Below are 27484 nucleotides of genomic sequence, written 5' to 3'. Positions count from 1 at the left end.
TTAACCAGCTGTGCGTCAAGGCAGGCCTCAGAGGGCAATACTGTGTGGTCCACTCGGCTCCTCTCCATCCCCCTCCTCTCTGGCCTGGTCCAGCAGCGTCCTGACCCCCTGACCCGCCTCGCACCATGGCTGCGACCCCCGTTCAGCGCGAGGCTCCCTGCAGCCCAAGAGGTCGCATTTCAGACCCCGGTGTGCAGGTTCTGCGGGAGCCCCAGACCCTCGATGACCCAGCACAGCCCCTCCCCGCTCCGTAGCCTCCTGTGAACAGGTCATCGCCAGGCGCCTTCTCCAGCGCCAGGGGCTCCTGTCCTGGAACCCTGCTCAGCTCCAGCCCACCCTTGGGCCCCCAGCTCAGGGGTCCTCGCTCGGGACAGGCTCGAGCTCCGCACGCCCCCTCAGCCTACAGGCAGGGTCTCTCTTCGCGGGTGCGGTCGCCCGCCCGGCGTTTGCGCCCCGGAGCGCCCAGGGACCGGCCAGCGCCCGGCTCGGCTCGGCCGTGGGCGCCTCGCACCGATCGGATCTGCCGGCGCCGCCCGGCTGTGGGCTCCACCAGGGCCGGGGGACGCGGGTATCGCCCACACTAGATAATTAAAAATGAGGGGGCCTGGATAACTTAGCGAGGCACGAGCCGGGTTAGAGATGGAGAGAGGCTCGGACGCGGCGCGTTTGTTGAGTGCATGAGCGACCGCAAAGTTTTAGGCAGCGAGGGGGACCGTGAAAGCCAGGCAAGTGTTTCGGGATCGCGCCATAGCCCCTCGCTCCGGCGCCGCCCGGGGCCACAGCTGGCGGGCCGGCCGCTTCGGGGCGGTGCCCGCGTCCCGCGGGGCCGGGCCGGGCAGGGCGGGCGTCCCGCGGGGGCCGGCCGAGCGCCGCGGGCTGGGGGCGGGGCGCGCGGGGGGGGGGGGGGCCGGCGGCTCCAGCTCCGCTCCGCGCCGCCTCGCCGGTCCGGCCCGGGTTTCCGCGCGCGCCGCGCCGGCCTCCCCGCCCCCCGCGCCTCCACCCCGCCGCGGAGCCGCCGGCGCTGCGCGAACATGGCCGAAGTCGGCGAGGACAGCGGCGCCCGCGCCCTGCTGGCGCTGCGCTCGGCGCCCTGCAGCCCCGTGCTGTGCGCCGCGGCCGCCGCCGCCGCCTTCCCCGCCGCCGCCGCGGCCGCCGCGCCCCCGCCCGGGCCGCCGCCGCCGCCGCCGCCGCCCCCGCCCGGGCCGCCGCCGCCGCCGCCGCCGGGCGCGATCGCGGGCGGGGGCGCGGGCGCGGCGCCGGCGCTGGTGGCCGCGGCGGCCGCCTCGGTGCGGCAGAGCCCGGGGCCGGCGCTGGCGCGGCTCGAGGGCCGCGAGTTCGAGTTCCTCATGCGGCAGCCGAGCGTCACCATCGGCCGCAACTCGTCGCAGGGCTCGGTGGACCTGAGCATGGGCCTGTCCAGCTTCATCTCGCGGCGCCACCTGCAGCTCAGCTTCCAGGAGCCGCACTTCTACCTGCGCTGCCTCGGCAAGAACGGCGTCTTCGTGGACGGCGCCTTCCAGCGGCGCGGCGCGCCCGCCCTGCAGCTGCCCAAGCAGTGAGTGCGCCCCGCGGGCCGCCCCCGGGGTCACCCCGCCGGCCCGCCGCCGCCCCCGGGGGCCACCCCGTCCGCGAACCCCGCTACCGCGAACCCCTGACGGCCGAGCCCCCGGTTATCCGGACCCCCGCCGGAGGAGCCCCTCGGTCACCTTGATCCCCCACCCCGGTCACTCCCGACCGCTGCCCCTACCCGGCCGGGCCAAGGACACCCTGGACCCCGCGGGAAACCCGCCCCTCCCCCGCTGCCCGGCCCCTCCCCTGCCCAGCCTGAGCCTCCAGGGACACCCCTGGACCCCGCTCCTCAACCACTGCTCCTCCATCCCTGGGGTGGACGCCAATCCCCGTGCGCCTGAATCCAGGGGACCATCCCAGCCTGCCGATCTTGGGCCCCCCGGCCCCTCTGGACACCTAGGAGGGTGGCTGGGAGGTGCCCAGTCTAAGGGCCATGGGGCGGTGGGGACCCTTGGGGCAGGTCTGCCTAGGGAGGCTCAGCAGGCGGGAGACGGGGTGGCCAGTGTGGAAGGCCCTTCGGCCGGCTGGAGACCCCCGGACGCACAGGCGCAGGCAGGCTTGCGGGGTGCCCTGGGTGCCCTTGCTCTCTGCGCCCCGCACCCGCTGCCCGGAGCGGTCCTGACCCTGCAGCCCTGCCTGGGAGAAAGCCTGAGTAATGGCTCACTTCCTCCGGAGGCACTTTCTTTTTCTGTTTGCTGCTCGCCGCACACCGTGTGTTCACGTTCGCTTGACGTGGTTCTGCCCCGCGCCTGTCCGTCCAATCGCTCTGTCCTGAGCCAGGGCGGGTTTGCAGGTGATTCCCAGGGCCCAACGTCCGTTTCCGTGAACCCCAGCACCCCCACCTCGCCAGGGCCTCCGCCCGCCCGGTCATAAATCCGGCAGTGAACAGTTTTCAAGTGCTGCCCTGGGGATGACTCACGCCCGCCTTGGGGTGTGAGAGGGAACGCTTACCTTCATTTTCCAAAGCCAAAAGGTGCGCCCTGCCTCCCGCTCACACAAACCCTGAAGTGACTCTGCACCCTGTCCCGTTGCCGACACGCTCTTAAATGCGCTAGGGGTGGGGGCTGCCCTGGTGAGACCATGGCAGGGACATGGCTCCCCGGGGAGAGTGGGCTGCGCCGCCCCTGCACCCGTGCCTCGTGCGCTCCCCTGGAACGGTTCGTGTCCAGGGCTTCCTGCGCCAGCCGGTGGGCAGGTACACACCTAGCCAGGATCCTGAATGGGACTTTCCCACTAGCGCCGTTTCGGCTCACCGAGTCCCCGGGTCGTGCCCTGAACGTGCCAGCACAAGTCTGTTACCGCTGAAACGTGCTGTGCGGGTTTATACTCCCAGGGAGCTTAGGTTCTTAGTGGGTGCCTCGTGGAGCAGGTGGACCCCTCGCACGCACACACGCTCCTGCTGACTCGGTGCTGCGCACGTGCGGCAAGAGCTGCTGTGCCGAGCCCGGCTGGCTCTGTTCGACGTCGGCTTTGCCTCCGAACAGCACCGTGTGGGCAGTGATGGGAACCGGACAAGCTCAGGGCAGGTGTGCGGAAGGAAACCCATCAAGCGGACGTCCGTGTGTCCCCTCCCTCGCGCAGACCTGCGAGGTGCGCACGGCGTCTTGTAAGAGCGAGGCCAAGGGTCTGGTGCTTAGCACCTTTCCAGTCTTCGAGGTCTTGTAATGAGTCCGAAGCCAGGGTGTTGCTGTGTGAGTGTTTCTCTTGGAGAACGGTTGCGGTGGCCTCCTCTCAGGCTCTCGCGGTTCCCGCTGGAAGGTAGGAAGCTACAGATTTTGTTGCCTTGAGTGTGCGTGTGGGTTCCGGGGGCCATGGTCGCCAGAGGCCCTGTGGCTTCGCATTGTGTTGATGGCCACTCCGTTCCTGAAAACCTTCCCGTTTCGTCCTGAGCCGCCGCCTTGCCCACCTCAGGACGGGGCCCCTGGGTGACGCTGGCGTGTGCCACACACTCACGTGGTCACCTCCTTCCTAGGAGAGGCTCCGGAAGCCGCCCCTCGGGGACTGGAGGCCTGTGCTTCCCGGTGCTCAGTGTTGTTGTTTTCTTAACAGTTGACCTAAGAGGTGTTTACGGTTCTTTATTTTTTATGTATTGAAAAGGCAGAGTGACAGGGAGAGACTGAGAGAGATCGTGTTCTGGTTCATTCCCCAACTGGCCAGGGTTGGGTCAGGACGAAGCCGACAGCCCAGAACTCTGATTCTGGGCCATTTGCTGCTTTTCCAGGCGCGTCAGAGGGGACCTGGATTGGAAGCAGGACTGCGGCTCAGGTGCTCCGATGTGGGACGTGAGCCCGCCAGTCGGCAGCTTACCCCACGGTGCTGCAACGCCAGCCCCGGCGTGTCCGATTATCAGTAGGAAAACAAGGCTCGGGCGTAGCTGAAATAGCTGGTTCTGTGCTGCCCTGTGGGCTGCTGAGGGCTCCAGCCTCAGGAGCCTCGGGCAGAGGGGAGGGTGCCGCGTCCAGGGTCAGGGTTTGCTTCACCCCGGCCGCCGTCCTGGCATTTCTTCCCGAGCGTGAGCGCTGAGCCTGGGCTGAGAGGTTAGCGTCTTCAGGCATCGCTGACCGGCACGGGAGCCGGCGGCGCACAGCACCTGCACGGTGTCTGTTGAATGGACGAATCAATGACCCAGTGAGTTTGTAGTGGAGGAACCATGTGTGTGCGCGTGTGTGACGTAGCTTGGTTTCCTGGGCCGGAGGAGAGGTCGCACCCACAGCCCCTTGTCGCCCCCACTCCCACACCACCCTCCAAGCTCCGCCTTGGTGGAGAGCAGGAGTTCCTGTGGTGAAAGCAGGACACTGGGGGGAGGAGCGTCGGGGGCTAAGATGTACGGGCGTCCCGTTCTCCTTTCCCTTCTGTGTGCTCCAAGTTGCCTGCGAGGAGCGTGGCTCCTTTGGGTTACAGAGCACTCCAAGGAAGAGCAGAGCCACGCTCGCCTGCCCGCGCCCAGTCCCGCCCAACCACTGGGAATCACAGATGTGAATATTTAGTAAACTCTTGAGAGATAAGACTTCTTTGTCAAAAAGTTAACCACAGTGTCATTATCACAGCTAAAAAACGAATCGTGATTTGTTGCCCATGGCGCGGGCATCGCCCTGGCTTTTGCTCACTGTTTGTTTGTTTGAGTCCAGAGCCCGTGCACGCCCCCACACCCGGCTGGCCGAGGAGCTCTCTGTCTCTCGTCTGCCACGGGCTCCCCCCGCCCCATTTTTCTTGCTGCAGTTCATTCATTCATTGGGGAAACCAGGCTGTTGGTCCCATGTGGGCTCCCAGAGGCTGGGTCCCCGGGCATCGGTCTCCCGTGTCCGCCTCCCTCATCCTCACTCCAGTAAGTAGGTTGTTGGATCCCGGGATTTGATCAGACTGTTGTTTGGGTTTTTTTTTCTTTTTACTGAAACTGCCTGTTAGTTCGTGCCTGCTCCCATCGGGAAGCAGAAAGCCCGCTGGCTTGATCCTGTCCCGTGCTGCTGTCCCCTCTGGCTGCCAGCGACAGGTCCCGGGCGGCTGGCACGCCCCACCTTCGGAAAGGCCACTGTCAGCGGCGGGTGTCGTGAGTGACAGCTTCTGCCCCTGGCAGGTGGAGTTGGGAATGGTAACCACCCCCCACCACACACGCGCTCACTGCCCCCCCACCACCACACACGGACTCACTGCCCCCCCCCCCACACTCACTGCCCACTTGGCTGTCAGGCCCGATGGAAACACGCGTGTCCCCTGTTCCCGCCTGGCCTCGTGAGACTGTGGAGTTGGTCATGAGCCATCCTGGAGCTAGTGATCAGACATTGCTTCCTGAATCAACTGGGAAGCTCACGGGACTGGTGAAGCCCGCGGGGCAGTGCCCGGTGCCCCAGTGCCTGCTCAGAGGGGCGGTCAAGGCCTTTCTTCTGCAGCACCCCCACCCTTGGCACCCCCTCCCCTTCCCAGGGGAGCCGCTGGGTCGCGGCTTGTTGGGGGGTTGGGAACGAGCTGCGCTGGGTTTTGCCTGGGATGAGAGAGAACTCCAGGCGAGCCTCGTTCCTGCGGGGAGAGCTCAACCCAGACGAGGTGGGGTTTTCCCCACCCAGAAGGGCACCCACTGCCCTGCAAGGTGGAAAGACCGGGGCTAGGGGCGGGTCAGTCTGTCTGTGGCCCGGGGGGCAGCTGCAGGAGCAAGGTGTCACTGGGCCTGACCCCCTGAGAGCCGGTCCTGGGCACCCTGGGACTGGAGGTGACAGACGCAGGTGAAGATCTCGCGCAAGCCCAAGTTTTCCCACGGGAGCCTGTGTGGGATGGGGAGAAGCTGAGCCTTTGAGCTTGGGGCTGGGAGCGCGTGGGGAGTGGCTGGCAGAGAGGACGCCTGGGCCAGTCCTGGGCCGGACAGGAGGGCTGCTCCGACGGGAGGCTCTCTCCTGGCTTCTTGCTGGTTGGCTCTGTATGTCACAGATATCACTTCCAACTTAGACTGTCTTCTTGTTGAAGACTGACTTTAAAAAGGTTCGTGGCAGTGCAGCAAATTGGGAGCCAGTACATTGTTAGGATCCAGTTCACGGCGAGTTTTGTGGGCTTACCACCCATGCTAGACAAATTATACAGAATGAAGAAAGTCGGTCCGTGAAAAGCGTTGCTCTCCGTGCAGTCTGTGCTGAGCCGAATCCACGGGGGTGAGAAAGCCCGTGTCCTTCGGGTGAGGGGCAGGGCCGTGCAGAACGCGGCGTCTTAATGGTGTTCCTGTCTAACACTTTGGAAAAATACACAGCTTTGTTTGAAACTATGTGCCGATATGCAGCTACCGCATTTGATTGAGACAGAGTAATTCACTGTTTGCTGGTTTTGCATCTTGCGACTGTCAGGGGATAAACTTGTTAAATTAATGACAACTCACATCGCAGTCTGCCTCATTTCCATAATTACTCTACATTTACAGCATTTCGTATTAAAATGAGAGGATTATATAAAATGCCTTCACTTTGATTTCCTGGAAGTGGGCCTTGAGTCGCGACTCCTTCACGATCTTGTAGTTAATTTTCATTGCGACCATCACTTTCACGAGTTTTAGTTTCCTGGTAAAATGTTGCTGGCTAATTAAAAAGCGAGCGGGAGCGGCGTGGAGTGTGTGCAGACGGACGCAGCTCCAGAGTTTGTGCAGGAGACGGGAGGCCAGCCGGCACTGCCAGGAGTGTGCGGGCCAGGCCGGGCCCCCGTGGGTGGCCTCTCTCAGGGCCGCTGTGCGTGGACAGGCCAGCCCCATGCTGGCAGACGTGTGGCTTTTCTCCATGGAGTGACTCCCAGCGGGCAGAGCTCATCAGTAGATGTACAGAATGGACGTGGGTACCTTATCTGTGATTTTTAAAAACATTGTTTGAAAGGTGGAGGGACAGAGAGAGGGAGAGGCAGAGAGAGATCTCCCATGCGCTGGTTGGCTCTCCAAATGGCAGCAACGGCTGAGGCTAGGCCAGGCCAAAGCCAGGAGCCCGAGTTCCACCTGTTGGTGACAGGGACTCAAGCACTTGGGCCGTCCTCTGTTGCCTTCCCAGGTGCGTTAGCAGGGAGCTGGATTGGAAGCAGAGGAGCGAGGACTGGCACCAGCGCTGTGCTGTGGAAGTGAGGTGTCTGAGCCGTGCCGTGATGCGATGCCAGCCCTCCGTCTGTGACCTGCCGCAGCCATCCCAGCATGTGTGTGCTTGCTGAGAGAGGGGTGACTGTTCTCCCACTCAGGACCCTGCCCCCATGGCGCCTGAGCTCCCTGGGAGCCACGCTAAGTGCCAGAGGGTACGGTTCCCTTTGGGGCAGCACTGCCTCTGGACTGCCCTTTGTCTACACTGGCAATTCTCCGATTTTTTGGTTTCAGGGCCCTCTTTTATCCTTACGCATTACTGGGGGCCCCAAAGTGCTTTGATTTATGTGGGATACATCTGTTGGCTTTTACCTCATTAGAAATTAAAACAGAGATGTAGTACAGATGTATGTTTATTTATATATGTACATATACACACACTGGTCTCAAAAATAGCACTAGTAAGCCTACTTGAAAAATAACTGCTTTTTGTAAAAAAGATATTTCTCACAACAAAAATAATTTAAGGTAAGAGTATTTCTTAAAATATAAAACTGCCCGGCGCCGTGGCTCAACAGGCTAATCCTCCGCCTTGCGGCGCCGGCACACCGGGTTCTAGTCCCGGTCGGGGCACCGATCCTGTCCCGGTTGCCCCTCTTCCAGGCCAGCTCTCTGCTGTGGTCAGGGAGTGCAGTGGAGGATGGCCCAAGTGCTTGGGCCCTGCACCCCATGGGAGACCAGGAGAAGCACCTGGCTCCTGCCATCGGATCAGCGCGGTGCGCCGGCCGCAGCGCACTACCGCGGCGGCCATTGGAGGGTGAACCAACGGCAAAAGGAAGACCTTTCTCTCTGTCTCTCTCTCACTGTCCACTCTGCCTGTCAAAAATTAAAAAAAAAAAAAAAAAAAAGAAAAAGAAAAAGAAAATGATAAAAAAAATATATATATAAAACTGTTCGTCTCTGGCTTCTGCCGTCGTGGCTGCGGGTGATCTGCTGTGCCCCTCCTGCACTGGCTCCCACATCAATGAGGGCAGCAGGGAAGCCGCAGCGTGGGGTCCAGCGCGCCTCGCGGGCTTTCTCGCGATCTGTCTCGCTGAAGCCCACGGCTGCGTCCTGCCTTTGCAACGACTCCTGCCAAGCAACATCACACCTCGGCCGTCGGGACACCCAGAGATGTCTGGGCACCCACGGGTTAAAGATTTATTTTTTATTTGAAAGGCAGAGTCACAGGGAGAGACAGACAGAGACAGAGACAGAGAGAAAGAGAGAGAGAGAGAGGAAGAATCTTCCATTCACTGGTTTACTCCCTAAATGGCCGCAACAGAGTCCATTGCTGAGAGAGGGGTGACTGATCTCCCCGCTCAGGACCCTCCCCCCATTGCTCCTGAGTTTCCTGGGAGCCACGCTGGTCTGGAGCCAGGAGCCAGGAGCTTCTTCCGGGTCTCCCACGGGGGTGCAGGAGCCCAAACACTTGGCCAGTCTGTGCTGCTTTTCCCAGCAGGGATCTGGATCCGAAGTTGAACGGCCAGGACTTGAACTGGCAGTCCTGGGTGATGCTGGCGTTACAGGAGCAGCTTAACGTGCTGTGCCACAGCACCGGCCCTGACACAGCATATTTTTTTAAAAAAGATTTATTTATCTGAAAAAGGCAGAGAGACAGTGAGAGAAGAGACAGAAAGAGAGATCTTCTGGTTCCCTGCATAAGTGGCCGAAATGGCCGGTGCTGGACCAGGCCAAAGCCAGGAGCCGGGAACTGTATCCCAGCCTTCCACATCAGTGACAGGGCCCCAAGTGCTTGGGCCATCTTGACTGCTTTCCCAGTGCAACAGCAAGGAGCTGAATCGGAAGCAGATTAGCTGGGGCTTGAACCAGACTCTGAAACGAGGGCTGGTGGTGCACTTAGGCTCAACCCACTGCACAGCGCCAGCCCCCAGCACGCTCTTTAAAGACTTTTTTAGAGCAGTTTAGGTTCACAGCAGAAGCATATTTTTAAAGACTTGTGTGTTTATTTGAAAGGCAAGGTGACAGAAAGAGAGAGAGAGATTTTCCATTCTCCGGTTCACCCCCCAAATGGCCACAACAGGTAGGGCTAGGCCAGGCTGAAGCCGGGGGCAGGAACCATCTCCAGGTCTCCCACATGGATGGCAGGGGCCCAAGGACAGGGGCCATCACTGGCAGCTTCCCAGGTGAGCATTGTCAGGGAGCTGGATCAGCAGTGCAGGCGACACTGGATCTCAAATGCTGTCTCTGATGGGGAGTGCAGATGTCCCAAGTTACGGCCTAACCTGCTGTACCACAACACCTGGCCCCAAAATTTCACAGAAATTATTTTTAAATTTTTATTTTATTTATTTGAAAGACAGAGTTACAGAGAGGTAGTGGGAGAGGGAGAGAGAGAGAGAGATCTTCCATCTACTGGTTCACTCCCCAAATGGCTGAAACAGCCAGAGCTAAGCTGATCCGGAGCCAGGAGCTTCTTCTAGGTCTTCCATGTAGTGCAGGGGCCCAAGGACTTGGGCCATCTTCCACTGCTTTCCCAGGCCATAGTAGAGAGCTGGATTGGAAGTGGAGCAGCTGGGACTGGAACCAGCACCCATATGGGATGACGGCACTGCAGGCCAGGACTTTAACCCACTGCACCACAGCGCTGGCCCTGAGTTTTTACAGAAATTTGAAAATTACTTAATTTAGCCATTGCCCTTGTTAGTAACTTGTGACAAAATTTGGCTAAATTTAGTGTATTTGGGTCTTGACTTTGCCACCGTTCGTCGTGTCAGTTACTACCTCTCTTTCCCTTCCTGTGAGCAGGTGGGGTCCTGTGGGCCACCTCCCTCCTGGCTGCACGTGAGTGACAGCGGCAGGTACAGGCAGGTGCAGGCCTACCTGGGGCGGCCAGGCTCACGCAGGGCATTTTGTGGACATCTGAGAGTAATGTCAGCGCAGCGTGGTGGGTGCTTCACGTTTATTTATTTTATGTATTTAACTGAGAGGCAGAGTGACAGAAGGGGAGAGAGGGAGAGGGAAAAAGCTCTTGTACCCACTGGTTCACTCCCCAAACGCCTGCAGCGGCCAGGCTGAGCCAGGCCTAGCCAGGCGCCACATCCAGGCCTCCACGTGGTGCCTTAGCCCCGCCACCGCCCGCCACCACTGCACACAAGGCGCAGCTCTCGCGGGAGCGTCCGCTGTCAGGATTTCTCACGACACTTTTCCAGGTTCACTTTCTAAACAAGTGTGCCACTCGTGATGAATGTGTAAGTTCACTTCTTTTTCCGCTCCGTGGGGAGGGGCGCGCGCGTGCGCAGCGTGCCTGGCTAGCCCGTGCGGGAGCCAAGAGGTGGGGCTGAGCAAGCGGGCGAAACCCGACACCGTGAGCCAGGATGCAGGCCATGGGACCTGGCTGGGGGCTGCCACACAGCCTGGACTGGGAAGGGGTGGGGAGGTGAGCCTCCCGGGACCCCAGCGCCCCTGTGTCCTGCAGCACGTGCCTTCCCACACTGGGCCCAGCAGGCTGCCCTAGGCCAGACCTCCGCAGGGGCACTTGTGCGTCTCTGTGGCCCAGCGTTGCACGTGTGGCCCCTATGGCTGAAGAACACAATTTTAAATTCAGCTTCAATTTTCAGGTGATACTGACAAGGCCATGTGTGTGGTGTCCCCTGCGACACTGGGATCTACTGGTCCCAGGCTGTGGGGCGTGGCTAGGCCTCAGCCCACCTCTGCCAATGAGAGGTACCTGGTGGACTCTCCCTGGGTCCCAGGGTAAGTACACTGGGGCTGACCTGGCTCCCACACCCTGCAGCCAGGAGGGACCACCTCTCCTGGCCACTGGCAGTGAGCTGCAGAGGAGACTCCCTTATTGCCAGCCTCTCATTTGCAGATTTGATTTATTTGTTTGAATGTCAGAGTCACAGAGAGAGAGAGCTCGAGAGAGAGAGCTCTTCCATCCGCTGGCTCACTCCATAGATGTCTGGAACAGCCAGGGCTGGGCCAGGCAGAAGCCAGGAGCCAGGAGCTTCATCCAGGTCTCCCATGTGGGCACAGATGTCCAAGCACGTGGGCCACCCTCCACTGCTTTCCCAGGCACGTTAGCAGGGAGCTAGATCGGAAGTGGAACAGCTGGGACTGGAACAGGCACTGTGGCTTTACCCATGGAGCCTCAGTGTTGGCTCCGCCCACGTCCTGGGACCAGAGCACCCCAGAGAGCAGAGGCACACTGCTGGTTTAGGGGAACTGTAGAGCGTTTTCTGGACATGCTGGTCATTGACAGGTAAGCCGAGTCCAGCTGCTGTGCTGGAGTTTGTATTTGTACCCTGCAGACGTCCAACTTCCACACGCGTCTGCCAGTCTCGGCTGCAAGCGGTGGATGAACGTCCACAGCGCCTTGCCCGGAGCCTGCAGGGCCTGCCGTGGCCGCCGGGCACTGAGCGTCAGGGCGAGCACTGGGCATGGCCAGGCTCACGCCGAGGGCCTCCCTGCGACCCGCTCACTTGGTGACACCGCAGTCTATGCACGTTTCTGATGGGGGGGGGGTGGCTCCCAGCCTCCGGGGATGCCGGCATCTTCTGGAGGCTGCACCAGCTCACAGACTCTGCACCTGCGGGCGGAGGAGGACTGCAGGCGACAGAGGCCGGGCCAGGGACCCCCGGGCACTGCCAGGAAAGGTGGTGCCCAGGTTTGCTGAACACCCACCAGAATGAGGACGCTTTGGGTCAGCGTCCTGTGGACCAAGCCCTTCCGGCTGTGAATAAAGTTTTATGGGAACACAGCAGGCCAGCTTGTTTCTGTGCCATTGTCTGCCTACCGTGTGGCCGTGGCTGCAGCACCCGGGGCCGTGTGTCTTGCTGAATTTCCCTGGCGCCTTGTGTCACTGGTCTTCTGGTCCTGTTCACCCCTAGAGGCTCTGCTCACTTGTTGCTGGGATACGAATGGGAACATCGTCCTTATTTCTTAAAGGGTTGGTGTTTGCCTGCCTGCATGTGTTTCCCAGGATGGGTTTTGGAACACTAGATTTTACCTTTTGCACTTTGAAAAAACATCCAGCTTCCAGAAGAGCTGCAGGTGTGGTGCCGATGGCCGCTGTGCGTCGGTGCTCAGAGGCGTGCTGTGCGGGGCCTGCGCCCCCAGGCCCCTCCGTCCTCAGTGCCACAGCGCGTGCCGCCTGCTGTGCAGTCCCTGTACCCATTTCCTCTTCTGTCCCAAAAACGTCCCCGGTGGCCACACGTCCCTGGCGCGGGATCCAGCCCAGCAGGCAGACCCGCCCTCATGTCGCCGTGCTGCCTCGGCCTCCTCCCCCTGGGCTCCTGGCCTGCCCAGCTGTGTCCTCATCGACACTGATATTTTTAGGCAAAAATGGGATTATTTTGTAGGAAATCTCTCTATGTAGATTTGTCTGACTTTAGCATTTCTAGCTGAAATAGGCTAGCTAAGGGGACGTGTGTCCTCAGGGTGTCACACGGGGCCGCGGGGTTCTCATCCACCAGGCCGCAGGGATGCAGGAGCCCTCTGCTTCCCAAATATTCTGAGGTCAGCAGAGCCCGAGTGTTCATGTTGTATCTCCTCCTGCTTCCTCTTCCTAGCAACAGTGTTTCCAGTACGCCCTTGCTTCCCCATGGAGGTTACTGTGTCTTCTCCCCCTGTACTGTGTATCTCCTTTGCTCTGAGTCTGGAGTGAAAGACCTGGTGATTTCCCTGCCCCTGGGTGCCCCGGGCAGGTGACCTCGCCTTCCTGTGGTGTGTGACCAGGTGTGGCACGCTCCCTGCCGCACAGGTGGCGAGGAGAATCCTGGCGGCAGACCCCTCCTCCCACATCCTCCTTGTCCCTGCTCTGCTGTGCTCACCCTGGACAGCTGCCTGCTGGAGGTGAGGTTGGTGCCAGCCGAGGGAAAGCGCGGTGCCTTGCATCGATCACGGTGGGGTGGACTGGCCCTGCCTGCCCCAGCCATCCCGGCAGAGGCGGCCGGCCCTGACCAGGGGGTCCTGCACCATCTTCCCGGGGGAGGGGTCCGTTCTTGCACCGGCTGCGGGACAGGCTTGTTCCCTGCTCCGTGCTGGCTCTGCAGGTTGTCAGATCAGAGCGAACAGGAGCGTGTTGTTCTCTTGTGTTTTTCTGGCTGCTTGTTCAGAGCACGGGGGCCAAAGTCTAGCAGGTTTGAAGAGACAGACTTCCCCTTGCTCGCGTTGTAGTGACCTCGGCAGGGTGCACAGAGTGGCTGACACTGAAGGAGGCTGTTGTGGGCTGGGAGGATAGGGGCGTGCTGAGTTGGCCAACTCCGTGCTCTGTGTGGTGGGGCACTTTGTGAAGGAGAGGTTGTGAGTTGGAGAAGGAACCACAGAATTGATGAATAGTTCAAATGTCCTTTAACACATTTTAGAAATACAGAAAAGGGGTAGGTGTTGAGTCTAGTGGGTCAGACACCTGCCTCTCACACTGTGGAGTGCGCGGGTTACATTGCTTGCTCAGCCTTCGGCCTGAGCTCCCTGCTAGTGCAGACGCTGGGAGGCCAGAGGCGACTCAAGTGACTCAAGTGATTGGGTTTCTGCCACCCATGTCGGAGACCGGGATTGAGTTTCTGGCCCCCTGTTTTAGCCATTGGCCATTTCAGACATTTGGGAGAACAGCATCTCTTTCTCTTTCGTTGCCTCTCAAATAAAATTTAAAAACATTTTTAATACAGAAAAGTACAAAAGAAAATAAGCATTGGGTGTGTGCTAGGAACTGACACTCTCACTTTTTTTTTTTTTTGAAGATTTATTTATTAATTTGAAAGGCGGAGTTTACAGAAACAAGAGACAGAGATTTTCCACCCACTGGTTCACTCCCCAAATGGCCACAATGGTTGGGGCTGGGCTGGTCCAAAGCCAGAGCCAGGAGCTTCTTCCGGGTCTCCCACACGGGTGCAGGGGCCCAAGGACTTGGGCCATCTTCCATTGTGTTCCCAGGCCATAGCAGGGAGCTGGATCTGAAATGGAGCAGTCAAGATTCAAACTGGTGCCCATAAAGGGTGCCAGCACTGCAGATGGTGGCTTTAACTGCTATGCCCTGTGTTCACTTTTTGTCATATTTTTTTTAAGATTTATTTATTGGAAAGTCAAAGTTACACAGAGAGAAGAGAGGCAGAGAGAGAGAGAGAGAGAGGGAGAGAGAGAGGTCTTCCGTCTGCTGATTCACTCACTCCCCAGTTGGCCGCAATAGCCAAAGCTGCGCCGACCCAAAGCCAGGAGCCAGAAGTTTTCTCCGGGTCTCCCACACAGGTGCAGAGCCCAAGGACTTAGGCCATCCTCTACTGCTTTCCCAGGCCACAACAGAGAGCTGGATTGAAAGTGGAGTAGCCGGGACTTGAACCGGTACCCATATGGGACGCTGGCACTGCAAGCGCCAGCCCCTTTTTGTCATATTTTTTTCAAGCCTTTCTCTCTCTCTCTCTCTCTTTTTTTTTTGACAGGCAGAGTAGACAGTGAGAGAGAGAAAGGTCTTCCTTTTTGCCGTTGGTTCACCCTCCAGTGGCTGCTGCGGCCAGTGCACCGTGCTGATCCGAAGCCAGGAGCCAGGTGCTTCTCCTGGTCTCCCATGCGGGTGCAGGGTCCAAGCACTTGGGCCATCCTCCACTGCACTCCCGGGCCACAGCAGAGAGCTGGACTGGAAGAGGGACAACTGGGACAGAATCCAGCACCCCGACCGGGACTAGAACCCCGTGTGCCTGTGCCGCAGGTGGAGGATTAGCCTATTGAGCCGCAGCGCCAGCCTCAAGCCCTTCTTAAATAAGAGAACGGGGTAGGCCTTTGGTGCAGCAGTTACGACGCTACCTGGGATGCCTGCGTCCTGAATTGGCGTTGCCTGCGTTCGAGTCCTCCTCTCTGGATTCCAGCTCCCTACTAATGCGAATCCTGGGAGGCTGCAGGTGATGGCCCAGGTACTTGGGTTCCTGCCACGCGAGTAGGAGATCAAGATAGAGTTCCTGGCTCCTGGCTTCGGCCTGGCCCAGCCCTGGCTGTTGCAGCCATTTGGGGATTGAAACAAGGGGCAGAAGATGTCTCTTCCCCCACCCACTGCCTTTCAGATAAATCAAAGTAACTGAGTAACGACTTTCAGGGAATAGGTGAATAAGAGAACAGCTGGTGGAGCATGAGGTTGAGGCCGCCCCACCCCCTCCAGGGGCAGCTGCTGCAGAGCCCCACCCCCTTTGCACACAGGTGTCAGAGGACTCGATGCCGTGCAGGAATTTTTTTTTTTTTTTAAAGATTTATTTATGGGACCAGCACTGTATTATAGCGGGTAAAGCCCCCGCCTGTTGTGCCAGCATCCCATGTGGGCTTCAGTTCGAGTCCTGGCTGCTCCATTTCCGATCCTGCTCTCTGCTGTGGCCTGGGAAAGCAATGGAGTCCTTGGACCCCTGCACCCGTGTGGGAGACTGGGAGGAAGTTCCTTGCTCCTGGCTTTGGAGCGGTGCTGCTCTGGCCATCTGGGGAGTGAGCCAGCGGATGGAAGATCTCTCTGTGTCTGCCTCTGTAACTCTGCCTTTCAAATCTTTTAAATTTTAAATTTAAATTTAAATTCAAGTTTATTTGAAAGAGTTACAGAGAGGTAGAGGGAGAGAGGGAAAAAGGGAGGGGGAGGGAGGGAAAGAGGGAGGGGGAGGGAGGGAAAGAGGGAGGGGAAGGGAGGGAGAGAGAGATCCATCCCTTCCACCTGCTGGCTCACTCCCCAGATGGCTGCTTTGACCGGGTGCTGGACCAGGCGCCGAAGCCAGGAGTTAGGAGCTTCTTCTGGATCTCCCATGTGGGTGTGGAGACCCAAGCACTTGGGCTATTTTCCTCTGCTTTCCCAGGCTATTAGCAGGGAGCCGAATCGGAAGTGGAGCAGCCGGGTCTCAAACCGGTGCCCCTATGGGATGCCGGCATCACAGGCGTTGGCTTTCCCCGCTGCATCACAACACCCGCCCACTGTGCAGGTTTTTAAATTGACCGAAGTGATGTCCTACAGGCTCTCCGGACCGTTTGTATTTTCTGCTTCTCCCAAAAGAAGTCTGTCTGCCTGGGGACTGCCACTGTTGCCCCCAGGCTTGGGCTTTGGCCCCTCGAGGCCTCCGGTGGCCTTGCAGCCTGCCTGGGGCCTTGCTCTTCTCTCTCAGCTCCTGTTTCAGTGGCTCTCTGCTCCTGGGGCTGGCACACGGGCCTGAACCACTGCCCTGTGCTGGGCCGGCTCCGGGCTCTGTGGTGCCCACGGCTGCCCTCCACCCACCTCTCCTGAGCTGTCAGCCTGCCTCTGGTGGCGGTTGGCTGCACCCGTGCTGGAAGGAGGGCTCAGAGCCCTCAGCCGGCTGCCTTGATTGGCGGGTGAGTCTGGCCACGTGTTGAGTGGTAGGCCAGGGCACAAAAGGCAGCACTGGCTCCTCGTGTATCCCAGGGGTGGGGGGTGGGGTGGGGGGATGGGGTGGGGATGGGGGTGAGGGCTTCCTGAGGAAGCCATGCCTTTGCCAAGGTGGGAGTCTCCAGCGGGAGCTGGTGCCCACAGGGGTGAGGGAGCCCCCAGGCAGGGGGAGGCCCTTCAGAGAAGGGTGACATGAGTACCGCCCAGGGCACTGTGGGGCCTGGGCACGGGGCTGCACCCAGCCCCAGGCCCGGCTCCTGGAGCCCCTCTCCAGTGGGCCTTCCTTGCTGGGCAGGAGAGGAGGAGAGTGTGTGAGAGTTATGGTGCCCGGCAGCCAGGTTGGGCTTTACTCAGCTTAGAGTTGGGGGCAGGACACCATGAAGTCAGTTTTATTATCGACGGCAAAACTCAGCACTGGAGTATTGAAGCCAGGATGCTTCAGGCGGGGGAGCGGCGCTCTGCGAAATCCGCATCACTGAGCCCAGCGTGGCAGCGACTTCATCTGGGGAGGGCTAACTGAGCGTGCACTCACTTACCCTGAGCCCGTGGGGGCTGACCGGGCCACCTCCTTAGACACAGGGAACCCAATGCCGTAGGGAAACGGGTGCGCGCCAGCACCTGGCAAGTGGCCGCTGCTGGCTTCGCAAGGTCCTCAGACCCTCTGCTCTGGGGCTTTTGCCACCAGCAGCACGTGAAGCATCTTGTGTGAAGGATTTGCGAGCACCTGTGTCGCCCCATTTCAGAGTGACAGCTGTGGCCCAGGGGCAGCAGATACAAGCGGAACGGGGGCTGTGCAGCGCCGTGGCAGAGTGAGCGCACGGCCCCTCCCTGGGGTCTCATTGCAGGCTGTAAAGTGACAGAGGCCGGAAGGCCAAGTCCCGAGAGTGCTGAGGGGGCCCGGGGCCATGGGACTGAGCTTCAGGGCCCCCCAGGGAGCCCTGCGCCCGGTGCCTGCTGCCCCCACCTGGAGACGCCCCCTTCCCCTGCACCCAAAGGCATCCTGGTTGGGTGTCGGGCTGCTGTCGGCTTCCCTTCTCCCCGTACCTGAGTTGGTTTAGGAGGTGGCAGTCGTCGGCTCTTTGAAGTGCCAGTAGGAGTTGTCAAGGATGGTAGCGAGCGGCTCACCCAAAGGTGCCCTTCGGTCAGGTGCTGCTGTGGCCGGGGCGGGGCGAGCGGGAGCCAGAGCCTCAGAGCCGTCTCCTGCGCCTCCTTCCCCACGTGTCCGTCCTGCCGTCCACCGCTCCTGGTGCTTTCTCGCCTTCCTCCTGCCCCGCATGGTCCTGGGCCGGGAGCCCTTCGTCCCCGTGCCGGCTGCCGCTGGAGCCTCCCAACGTCCTCCCCGTCTTTTTTCATTAAGTCCACGTGCACTTGGCCGTCTCCGTGCACAGCCTCCTGCTGCGCCACCCCTCCTCCCTTCCCCTTCGGCACAGCCCCCCGCCCGTGGCGCCCCCAGTCCGTTCACCATGTCCACGTCTGGGTCTCGCCTCCCACACCACGCCGGTCTGGGTCTATACTTCCCATTAGCTTCAGTGCTCATCACGTTTGTGAACCCTTGGGTCAGCCCCAGAGCCCAAGAGCCGGTCTGGCCATCTCCCTGCCCCCTCGGCCGCCTGCCACCATGCACACACTGAGCCCCACGCCTGTCACTTCCCCAGCACCCAGCCTGGGCGCTCTTCAGGGCCATGAGTGTAGCTTAGGATTTTGTTCATTTTTCTTATTTTCAATCCATTTTAAAGGTTTTGCTTATTTTTATCTACTAGGAAGAGAGTGGCAGAGACAGAGGTCTTCCACCCTCTGGTTTGCTCCACAAATACCAACAGCAGCCCTGTCTGCGCCAGGCAGAGCCGGGGACTCCCTGTGGCCCTCCAGCACGGGTGGCAGGGACCCAAGTCCTTGAGCCGTCACCTGTGCCTCCCAGGCTGTGCATTCGCAGGAAGCGCGGCCACGAGAGGAGCTGGGGCCCTAACCCAGGCGCTGATGCGGGGCACAGGCGTCCCCAGGAGCTTCCTCACCCTTGCACCCAGCACCCACCCCGGTCGTGTGCGTTTCGTGTCTGTGTCTGCCTGCCCTCCAGCTCCTTCCCTCTCCCCTTCTTGTTCGTTAATCGAGTGGTTTGTGGAAGTCAGGACTGCGTGTGGACAGGTTCCTGTGGTTGTTTCTAGGCGCCCTTTGGGGTCCTCTTCCCTGCTGGATGTGTGATAGGCCAGCAGGATGGGACGTGGAGGCCACCAGCATCAGCACTCCACCTGCTCAGGGGTCTGAGAGCTGGGCTCACCTGGGGACAGTCACTGCCAACAAGAGACCCGGGCCCTGCTGAAGCCCAGCCTCGTGGCTTCCCAAGCTCACCGAGCCTGTGCATGTAGCCTGCTCCCACCTTACCCGCACCACCGTCCCCGGCCATGTGACCCGCCTGCAGGCACCCGCTCCTGTGCCGCATCTGTGACCCGTGTCACAGGACCCTGACTCTGGCACGGTTCTGCCAAGGTCACTGTGACGGTGGGTGGAGGACCCCGCGTGCCCTGGCGAGCTCTGCACAGGGGCTTTTCTCCGCAGCTTTCCAGACAGACAGGGCAGAGGGAGCGTGGGGGGCGAGCTGTTGGCACTGTGCCTGCGTAGAGGACACCCCCACACACCCTGCCCACGGCTGCCAGGCCTTGCTTCCCTGGAGGCAGGAGGCCCCAAGCCTGGGCCCCTGCCACCCACAGGGGCCATCCTGAAGCTTCCTGCTGGCCTGGCCTGGCCTGAGCCATTGTGGGCACCGTGTAGAGAACCAGCGGGTGGCAGACGTCTCTGTGTTCTCTGTGTTTATGTGCCGGCTGCGTTTCCTCCCGACTGTGAGGGCCCTGCCTGTCTCACCACCATGCAATGTAAAGGGGTGGGGGGTGTTGACGCAGGGTTCCGCCTGGCAGGCAGGGCCGCAGGGAGCTGAGATGGCAGGTGGGCGGGGGCTGCTGGACCTGGCGGCTCACAGGGCTTGGTGCCTTGTGCTTGTCCTCAGGAGGCGCCCCGGCAGCCGGATCCTTTTCTGGTGCGGGATTGGGGATGGTCCAGGGCGGCGGTGGAGGCTGGTGGAGCGGGCTGTGCTCCTTACCATGTGGGTGACCCGGCGGGGGTGTGGTGCACTTTCTTCCTATAAACAAGAACTAAGACCTCAGGGTTTCCTGTCTTTGTCAGTGATGGGAAAGAGCTGGGATCTCCACGGAGGGCCCTGGGCGGGGCCAGGTAAGGGGTCGGGGAGGTGCCGCAGGTGCACCTGCCTGCACTGCCGCGGTGCTGGGAGTGGGCACCAGGCGGAGTTTATTTCACAGAAAACTGTGGTGAGGAATAGGCCCCTGGGGTGCATCCACGGCTGGAGGCGCAATTTGCATAACAAGTAGGCCCCTTTCCCGTGTCATTAATCTGTTTGATGACCCAGTTTCCCCAGAAGCTTTTCCTCCGGATTCCCGTGGGGTTTTCCACACACTTTCTCAAATCCCAGGAACCGTGGAGGCAGCGACTGGACTGGCACTGGGTAGCAGGTGGGCACTGGTGTGGGAAGGACAAGCCCTCTGCAGAGCCGAGATCCCCAGCTCAGCCAGGCCTTTCAAAGAGGTTCTGCTTGGAGCCGGCGCTGCGGCCGCCTGGCCTTGGAGCCCCCAGCAGGGCTGTGCCTCCCTCAGATCTGGGGCTCATCGGTCCGGTTAGCCCACAGGTGAACAGGAGTGGGTCTTGGGAGAGGTCACATGGGTGGAGCTCTAGCCGAGACCCTGCTCATTTTGGGGGCCTGTGTGGAAATCAGTGTGCAGAGCAAGCGCCGAGGCCATCCCCGTGCAGTAAATGGCCTTGGACAGGGCGTGGCGATTGGGCCCAGTTGGCATAAAGTTGACTTCTCTGATGGTCCCCGTGGTATGGAGTGGTCCTTGTCCAACCCCTTGCCCCACCCCCCACCCCCACTGCTCCTGGGGAACAAACTCTGCTTCTGGAGAAGGGCTGGGGTCCCGTGGTGGGGGAGGGACCCTGGGTCACCCAAGCCTGTGCCCTGCCCGTGCTCTGCCTCCCAGAGCAGCCCCGGCTTCACAGACCTGTCCACCACCCCCAGCTTGTTGGCCCAGGGCTGAAGGGGGCCACCCCTCTTTTCTCCTGGGGCCTCCACAGGCCAGGCACCCACAGGTAAAGGGTGTGTTGCTGAGCCAGAGCCCAAGAACACAGGGCCGGGCACTGTCCCAGCAGGCCAAGCGTCTGCCCCTGCCCACAAACCCCCATGAGCTCTGCCAGAAAAGGGGAGGTTCCAGAAGGATCTGATGTTTGCAAAATGTGAACTAATTGTTGCTGCAATCAAGTTGAATTCGCGGGATTTTAGAATGTCAGGGAGAGGCACGGGATGCAGTGGGGAAGACGCGGCTTGGCCCCGTTCCTGTGGGAGGGCTGGGGCTGGGTCCCGGCTCCCATCCTGATTCCAGCAGTCATGGCTCGAGGGCTTGGGTCCCTGCCACCCACACGGGAGACCCAGACAGCTTCAGGCTCCTGCGTCAGCTCGGGGAGTGGATCCGCAGATGGAAGATCTCTGTGTGTCTCCCTGTCTTTCAGATTAATACAGTGTATTTTAAAATGTCAAGTTGTGGATTACGCCATTGTCTTGAATGTTTGCACAGTGACACTTGACAAAGAGAAGCAGCCCCCGGCCCTGAGGAGTGCGGAGGTGTCCAGTTAACAGTTGGTCATCTGTGAAATGGGTCTAACGGGAGGGCTGGAGCTGAGGCACCTAGAGCCGTGCCCAGGGCAGAGTCAGTGCCGTGTGAGCTCTGTGTCATTCGCTGCCCTAGGACAGCACAGGCAAAGCAGGAGGCTTCTAAAGCTCATTTGTGTGGTTCATTAATTCAGCGACACTTTTTTTTTAAATTTTATTTGTTTATTTTTTTTTTTTAATTTTATTTGTTTGAAAGGCAGAGTTACTTTGAAGGGGGGGAGGGGATTGATCTTCCATTCGCTGGTTCACTCACCAAATGGCCACAACAGCTGGGGCTGTGCCAGGCTGAAGCCAGGAGCTTCTTCCGGATCTCCCACAGGGTGCAGGGGCCCAAGGACTTGGGCCATCTTCCACTGCTTCCCCAGGCCACAGCAGAGAGCTGGATCGGAAGTGGAGCAGCCAGGACTTGAAACGGTACACACATAGGATGCTGCCGTTGCAGGCAATGGCCTAACTTGTCACAACACAACACAGGCCCCTGTTGCGCTTTCTATGCCTTTAACTTTATTGTCAAAAAAAAATGTAAGGGCCGGCACTGTGTCGCCGGCACTGTGTCACCTTGACCTGGACCACCAGCATCCCATATGGGCACTGGTTTGAGACCTGGCCACTCCACTTACGATCCAGCTCTCTGCTGTGGCCTGGGAAAGCAGTAGAAGATGGCCCAAGTGCTTGGGCCCCTGCACCCACATGGGGAAGGAGCTCCTGGCTCCTGATTGGCATAGCACCAGCCATTGTGGCTGTTTGTGGAGTAAACCAGTGGATGGAAGATCTCTCTCTCTCTCTCTGCCTCTCCTCTCTCTATGTAACTCTGACTTTCAAATAAATAAATCTTTTAAAAATTTTAACAAAATTAGCTTGTTTGCTCATCTGAGGCCTTGGGAGGTCACAGCCTAAGAAGAGTCTACCTTTTGCTGCCTTGGCGACTTGGACAGGTGACTTCCCGCCCAGAGCCTCCACCTCCTCTTCGGGGGAACCAGGCGTAAGACCCTAGTGTCCACAGGGAACACGGCAGAGTGGGCTGCCTTGCTGGAGCGTTCTGCTGGTGTAGACGATGCCCACCGTGGGCTCCAGACACGAGGACAGCCGTCAGTGGTTTCATTGTCCTCGAGCTGGGGCCGGAGCCTGGAGACTTCACAGAGGGGTCAGGGCTTCGCGGCGTGGCTCCTACTGTGTGTGGCACCAGTCATGGTGCGGGGGCCTGGGCAGGGTGGGAGGCCTGTGTGGGACAGTCTGCGGCCAAGGCTCGTTTAGAGGCCAAGCTCAGATGTAGCGTCTGTCCCCCGGTGCTGGGCTGGCTGCCGTGTAGCTGCCCGCTGGATTCTCGCTCTTGTTCCCCGTTCTGTGTGGCTCTTTCTCGCCTCTTTACGTTTTTGTGTATTTATTTTGAGAGGCAGAGAGACAGGCACACCAACAGAGCACCCGTCTGCTGGTTCACTCCCCGTGTGCCTGTGACAGCCAGAGCCACAGGATGGGAAATACCCATGTGGAAAGTGTGGTCAGGGCGGCCAGGGATGCCAGTGTGGACCGGCTGCCATCCTGCTGGCCACGCAGAAACAGAGCTGCTTCCGGCCTGAGGCCCGGCCACCCCAGAGTCTCGTGCCAGCCACCCACTCCCGGCATTCCAGAGCGCCCCTGCAGTCACAGGGCGGGTGAGGTGGGTGCTCTCGGAGGAGCTCAGACCCCTGTGGAGGTTTCTGGGGTGGGGCTGTAGTCAGGAATCTGGGGCTGCAGCAGGGGGCATGGTGTGAAGAGCCAGGGACAGGCACACCGTCCTGAGCGTGGACACGATGGCCGTGGAGGTCACGCACAGAGCCGTGTGCCTCCCCCGGCTGAGGGTGGCTCACCCTGCCTTACCATCGACACCGCGCCCTGTGCGGCCGTAGCTGTGTCACCAGCTGCCCCTCCCGAGGCCACACAGACCTCTAAGGTGGCACACGCAGGGCCACCAGAAGCCGCCGTCCAGCACTGTAGATACTGCAGGTGGAGAAGGTGGGAAGGGAAGCGGGCACTGGGCCTGGGCTTGCCCTCAAGTTTGGAGGCAGAAGAGCCAAGGTTGGGGGTGCAGTGGTGCTAGGGGAAGGTCTTGGGTGCTCAGAGGTGGACTGTCTGAGCTTATTCGTTATCAGCTGGTTGGTTTTTTTTTTTTTTTTTTTTTTTTGTACTCTACCTGATCCTGTCCAGGGCCCTTCAAGTGATAACTGCGTGGAGCGGTGGCCTCAAGGCCGGACTAGAGGTGCTGCCAGCCGTGTTGACACCTCTCACCACGTGCAGGGACACAGCCGTCAGGGGCGATTGTCCACGGCAGAGGCAGCCGAGTCCGTGTGTCCTGCCTCTCGTGCTTCCTCGCAGGGCAACACTGACCGTCAGCAGCGTCAGACCTGCGCTCTCGGCCGGTCCTGGTGTGCCGGGGCAGTGCTGGGAGATCCGCCGCTCTGTCGCGCTGAGCTAGGTGGTGGCTCCTTCCCTGTTGGCTTCCCAGTGCGGCCACGTCCACTGATGATTAAACCCTGCTCAGACAGCCAGGCGGCCGGCAGGGCGGGGCTCTGAGTCCTCTGTGTACCGTCTGTTACCAGGTGACAAGAGGTGGCGTTTATTTTTAAATTGTGCTCAGAGCCCTGTGACTTCTGCAGAACTCTAGACGAGATTTCTCTGAAAAGCCATGGTTAGAAGGGCGGGCGTTTGGTGTGCCAGGGGCCGGTCCATGCTCAAGCGCACCCTGGGAGGCAGCAGCGATGTCTCCAGTACTTGAGTCCCTGCCGTCCACGTGGGAGACCCGGACTGAACTCTTTGTTTCTGGCCTTAGCCTGCCCAGTCCTGGCTCTGTTGGGCATTTAGGGAGTGAATTAGAGGGTAGAAGATCTCTCTGCTTCTCTGTCCTTCAGATTTAAAATGAAAGTAAATAAAAATTTAAGAATATGTATGGTCTGGGGCTGGTGCTGTGGCGTGGTAAGTAAAGTCTACATATGCGGCGCTGGCATCCCGTACGGGCGCTGGTTCAAGTCCCGGCTGCTCCTCTTCCAATCCAGCTCTCTGCTAACAGCCTGGGCGGGCAGTGGGAGGAGACTCAGAAGAAGCTCCTGGCTCCTCACTCTTGGATTCAGATCGGCCCAGCTATGGCTGTTACAGCTGTTTGGGGAGTGAACCAGCAGATGGAAGATCTCTCTGTCTCTCCTCTCTGTCAGTAACTCTGCCTCTCAAATAAATAGAAATGTTTTATATGTATGTATGGCCATGACTTGTGAGGGACACGGCTGGGCAGGTACATGCCCCGTGCCTGTGGATCTGCCCCTCGGAGCCTGGGCATCTGGGTATCCAGCTCACCAGTGTGGACCAGGCATACAAAGCCCAGCCTGGCAGTGTCTCCACGTTCTGATTTTTGTGAATTAGATCGGCTCGTCCATTTCCATCTGGTGTGCAGGGTGTGATGGGCACCCGAGCCACACCCTGGGGTCCCGGCGGCCACGCTAAGGGGAAGTGCCCGAGCTGTGTGAGCACCCAGGGGGTCCCTGCAGCATGGTACAAGGCTGGGCTGCGGGCTCCCCAGCCGTGCTCCCTGAGGGGAGAGTGGGGATTTCTGCTGCTTTGGTGCAGGCCCGTGGGGTCCCGTTGTCCGCGTGCCACCTGCTGGGAGCAAGGAGCGTTCAGTGCCATCTCCACCTCTTCCTGGTGGACATCCCCACAGGGTTTTGTGATCTTCCCCTGCCTGACCACAGCCCAGGCTGGCACGTGACCCAAGCTGTGGGGGGTTCTCCCCTTCCGTGCCCCCAGCCCTGCAGGCCCTTGTGGCTGATCGTGGACACACAGGAAGTCGCAGGTGCTTTTCAGAGCAGTCTGCGTGCCACACGCAGTCTCCCCCAGCGCTCACGGAACCATCAAGGAAGCCGGCGGTGGCACTGCCAGTGCCTGGGATCTGTGGGTCCCACCCAGTGCTGGTGCAGCCGCCTCTGGCCCGTGGCTGCCCTGGCCACGGTGGTGTCATTTTGTGAGGGACATGGACACGGACGCCTCTGCCCTTGAGATGGGCCTTCTGTCCGGCTCTGTGTGGTGCCGCCTGCCTGCACCTGCCAGGGGCATTGCTGCCATCCTGGCCTTGGGCGCAGTACAGATCAGCTGCCCTGAGCAGAGGTGTGGACGTGCAGCCAGCGGGGTCGTGGGGTCGTCTGGTGTCCCCTCCACCGGCGTCCAAGACACAGACTTCCCCACGGCCACACAGCGTCCCTGGGGGTGTGTCCGTGAGCGTTGCCTTCTCACAGGGCATCTTGTGCACCCGGGAGTGGGGCGCTTTCGTGACTTCTGGTTTGTCGATGTTTTCTCCCTGGAGTGAGTGTCCGGGCACTGAGCTCTTGGGCAAGCACTGGCCCCAAGCACCAAGACCCCGGAGTTGTCCCCGCCACGGATGTCCACCGGCTGCTCTGTCCTTGCTACTCAGAGCTGCGCACGCTTTCCTTGGGTGGTCCTCTGTGTGGTTCGCTCATCTTCCATCTGCAGGTTCCTCTCTTCTTTGTTTTTCACCAAATTTGGACACTTTCCAGCCATTGCTGCTTTGTTTCTCAGCGTCCTCTTCCCTTCCCCTCCCAGGATTCCGGTGGTGGGAAGGCTGGGCCTCGCATGAGCGTCCTGGGCCCTGGGCCTCTGTCACCCATTTTCTCCTCTGCCCTGTTGGGATTCCAGCTCCTGGCCCTTCCTTGCTCATTGGTTCCACCTGTACCTGCCTTAGAGGTCACCGCGTTTGTGGCCTTGGGCCGCCTTTGTGTCTTCAGGGTGTTTGCCTGGCTGCCTCCCTTCGAGTGTGGCTGCCTCTCGCAGCACCGCCGTGGGCCCGTGTCTGCCACACACACCTTTGTTTGTTGCTTCTGAGCCCTTCCTCACTCTCTGATTGACAGCCGGGCACCGGGTATGAGGGTCTCAGACCTTGGGTCCCGGTCGAGTGTGCTCTAGCTGCCACCTGCCTCACACCTGCACCGGGCTGTGGGCCTGAGAGCCTTGGTAGGGACAGGGACACCCCGGTCCTCCCGGAGCCTGGGCGGAGCGGGTGGGGCACAGTGCCCCTCCTCCTGGCTGTGGTCCTCCGTCCTTGCCCCCTCCCCACTTACCTGCAGGGTCCCCCCCCCCCCCCCCCCGCCATCCAGAAGCTTCGTGGGAATAGAGGCACACACGAATATCTGATGCTGGTCCTGCCAGCCACGTGCGTGTCGCCCCAGTTGAGCGGGTCGCCCGATGTGGCCCTCCCTGACCAGGCTGCTCTCACAGGTCCACTGCCTCGGTCTTCTAGCCCTCGTGGTCATCACGGCTGTCACTGGCCACCGTGGCTCTCACCAGCTGTCGTGGCTGTTCCTGCCATTAGAGACTCCTGTGGGTTAACAGCGTCCTGTGGTGTGTGCGAGGGGTCGCGTCCAGTGTGCTCGTGGTTTGTGGTGTTGCTGCTCGGGAGGCCGTGGCCTGTGGGTTGCAGGGAGGTGGGCTCAGAGGACTGAGACCCTGTCAGGATTTCTGGCCTGGCCCTGAGGCCTACAGCCCCTCCCAGGCAGCGTCCCTGTACCGCTGGGCCTAGCGAAAACCAGCTCTGTCCTGAGCTAGACACGAAGCATTTTGTTCTTGAACTTGGAGAGACAGAAAAACGCCAGCCTCCACCCGGGCCTGGGCAGCACGGGAGGCCACTTTCTGTTCTCATCTCGCCAAGCTGTGCCGGGCGGCACCTGCCAGGTGCAGGACAGAACCCAGCAGGCAAGGCAGAGGTCCCACGTCACCAGCCAGGGTGGCCGCAGAGCTGGTGTGGGGCAGAGAGGCCCCGGGGAAGCCTCTTGGGGGGAAGAGCGAGACGGTTTGGGGGGCTGCAGGGTCCCCACGTGGGGCCTGGAGTTCGTGTGGACAGTTCCTGTGATGAGGACCAGCATGATTGGGTGTGACAGGGATTCCATGGGGAAGGCGTCCAGTGGCTCTGGAGCCCTCGGGCCACTCGGCCGTCCCAAGGGGTCTGTAGGGGAGACCCCAGGGCCTCTGCTCGTGCATCTGTGACATTTCCCTCCAGGGTGTCTTTCTCAGTGTTTACACCGTACCTAACAGGTGAGGTCACACACAGGACTCATTGGTCAGCACACCACCCGGAGGCACCCTTGTGGCCGTGCCGGGCTGGGGTCCCAGGGCCCGGGCAGACCGGCCCCACGGCACAGCCCATGCGTGGGATGTAGCACGTTTCTAATTTTTAACTCTAAAGAACCTGCAAATGCTTGGTCTTTCCTGGACTCAGTCCTTAAGAAGGCAAAGGAGGCTTGCTGAGGGCCCCAGCTCGGCT

General features: G+C 60.2%; 1 protein-coding gene across 1 annotated transcript in view; it reads left to right on the top strand.

The window, feature by feature from the left end:
- The first annotated feature begins 1031 nt into the window (after positions 1 to 1031).
- Positions 1032 to 27484, top strand: part of FOXK1 (forkhead box K1) — a 49016-nt gene continuing 22563 nt past the window's right edge. Inside the window, exon 1 of the mRNA XM_062179963.1 lies at positions 1032 to 1555. Coding sequence (XP_062035947.1) covers positions 1032 to 1555 — 524 coding nt within the window. The remainder of the gene's footprint in view (positions 1556 to 27484) is intronic.

This window comes from Lepus europaeus, chromosome 21, assembly GCF_033115175.1.
Source record: "Lepus europaeus isolate LE1 chromosome 21, mLepTim1.pri, whole genome shotgun sequence".
In the NCBI taxonomy this organism is placed as follows: Eukaryota; Metazoa; Chordata; class Mammalia; order Lagomorpha; family Leporidae; genus Lepus; species Lepus europaeus.
Note: the sequence above shows the minus strand (reverse complement) of the source record. Positions and strands in the feature narration are given on the sequence as shown.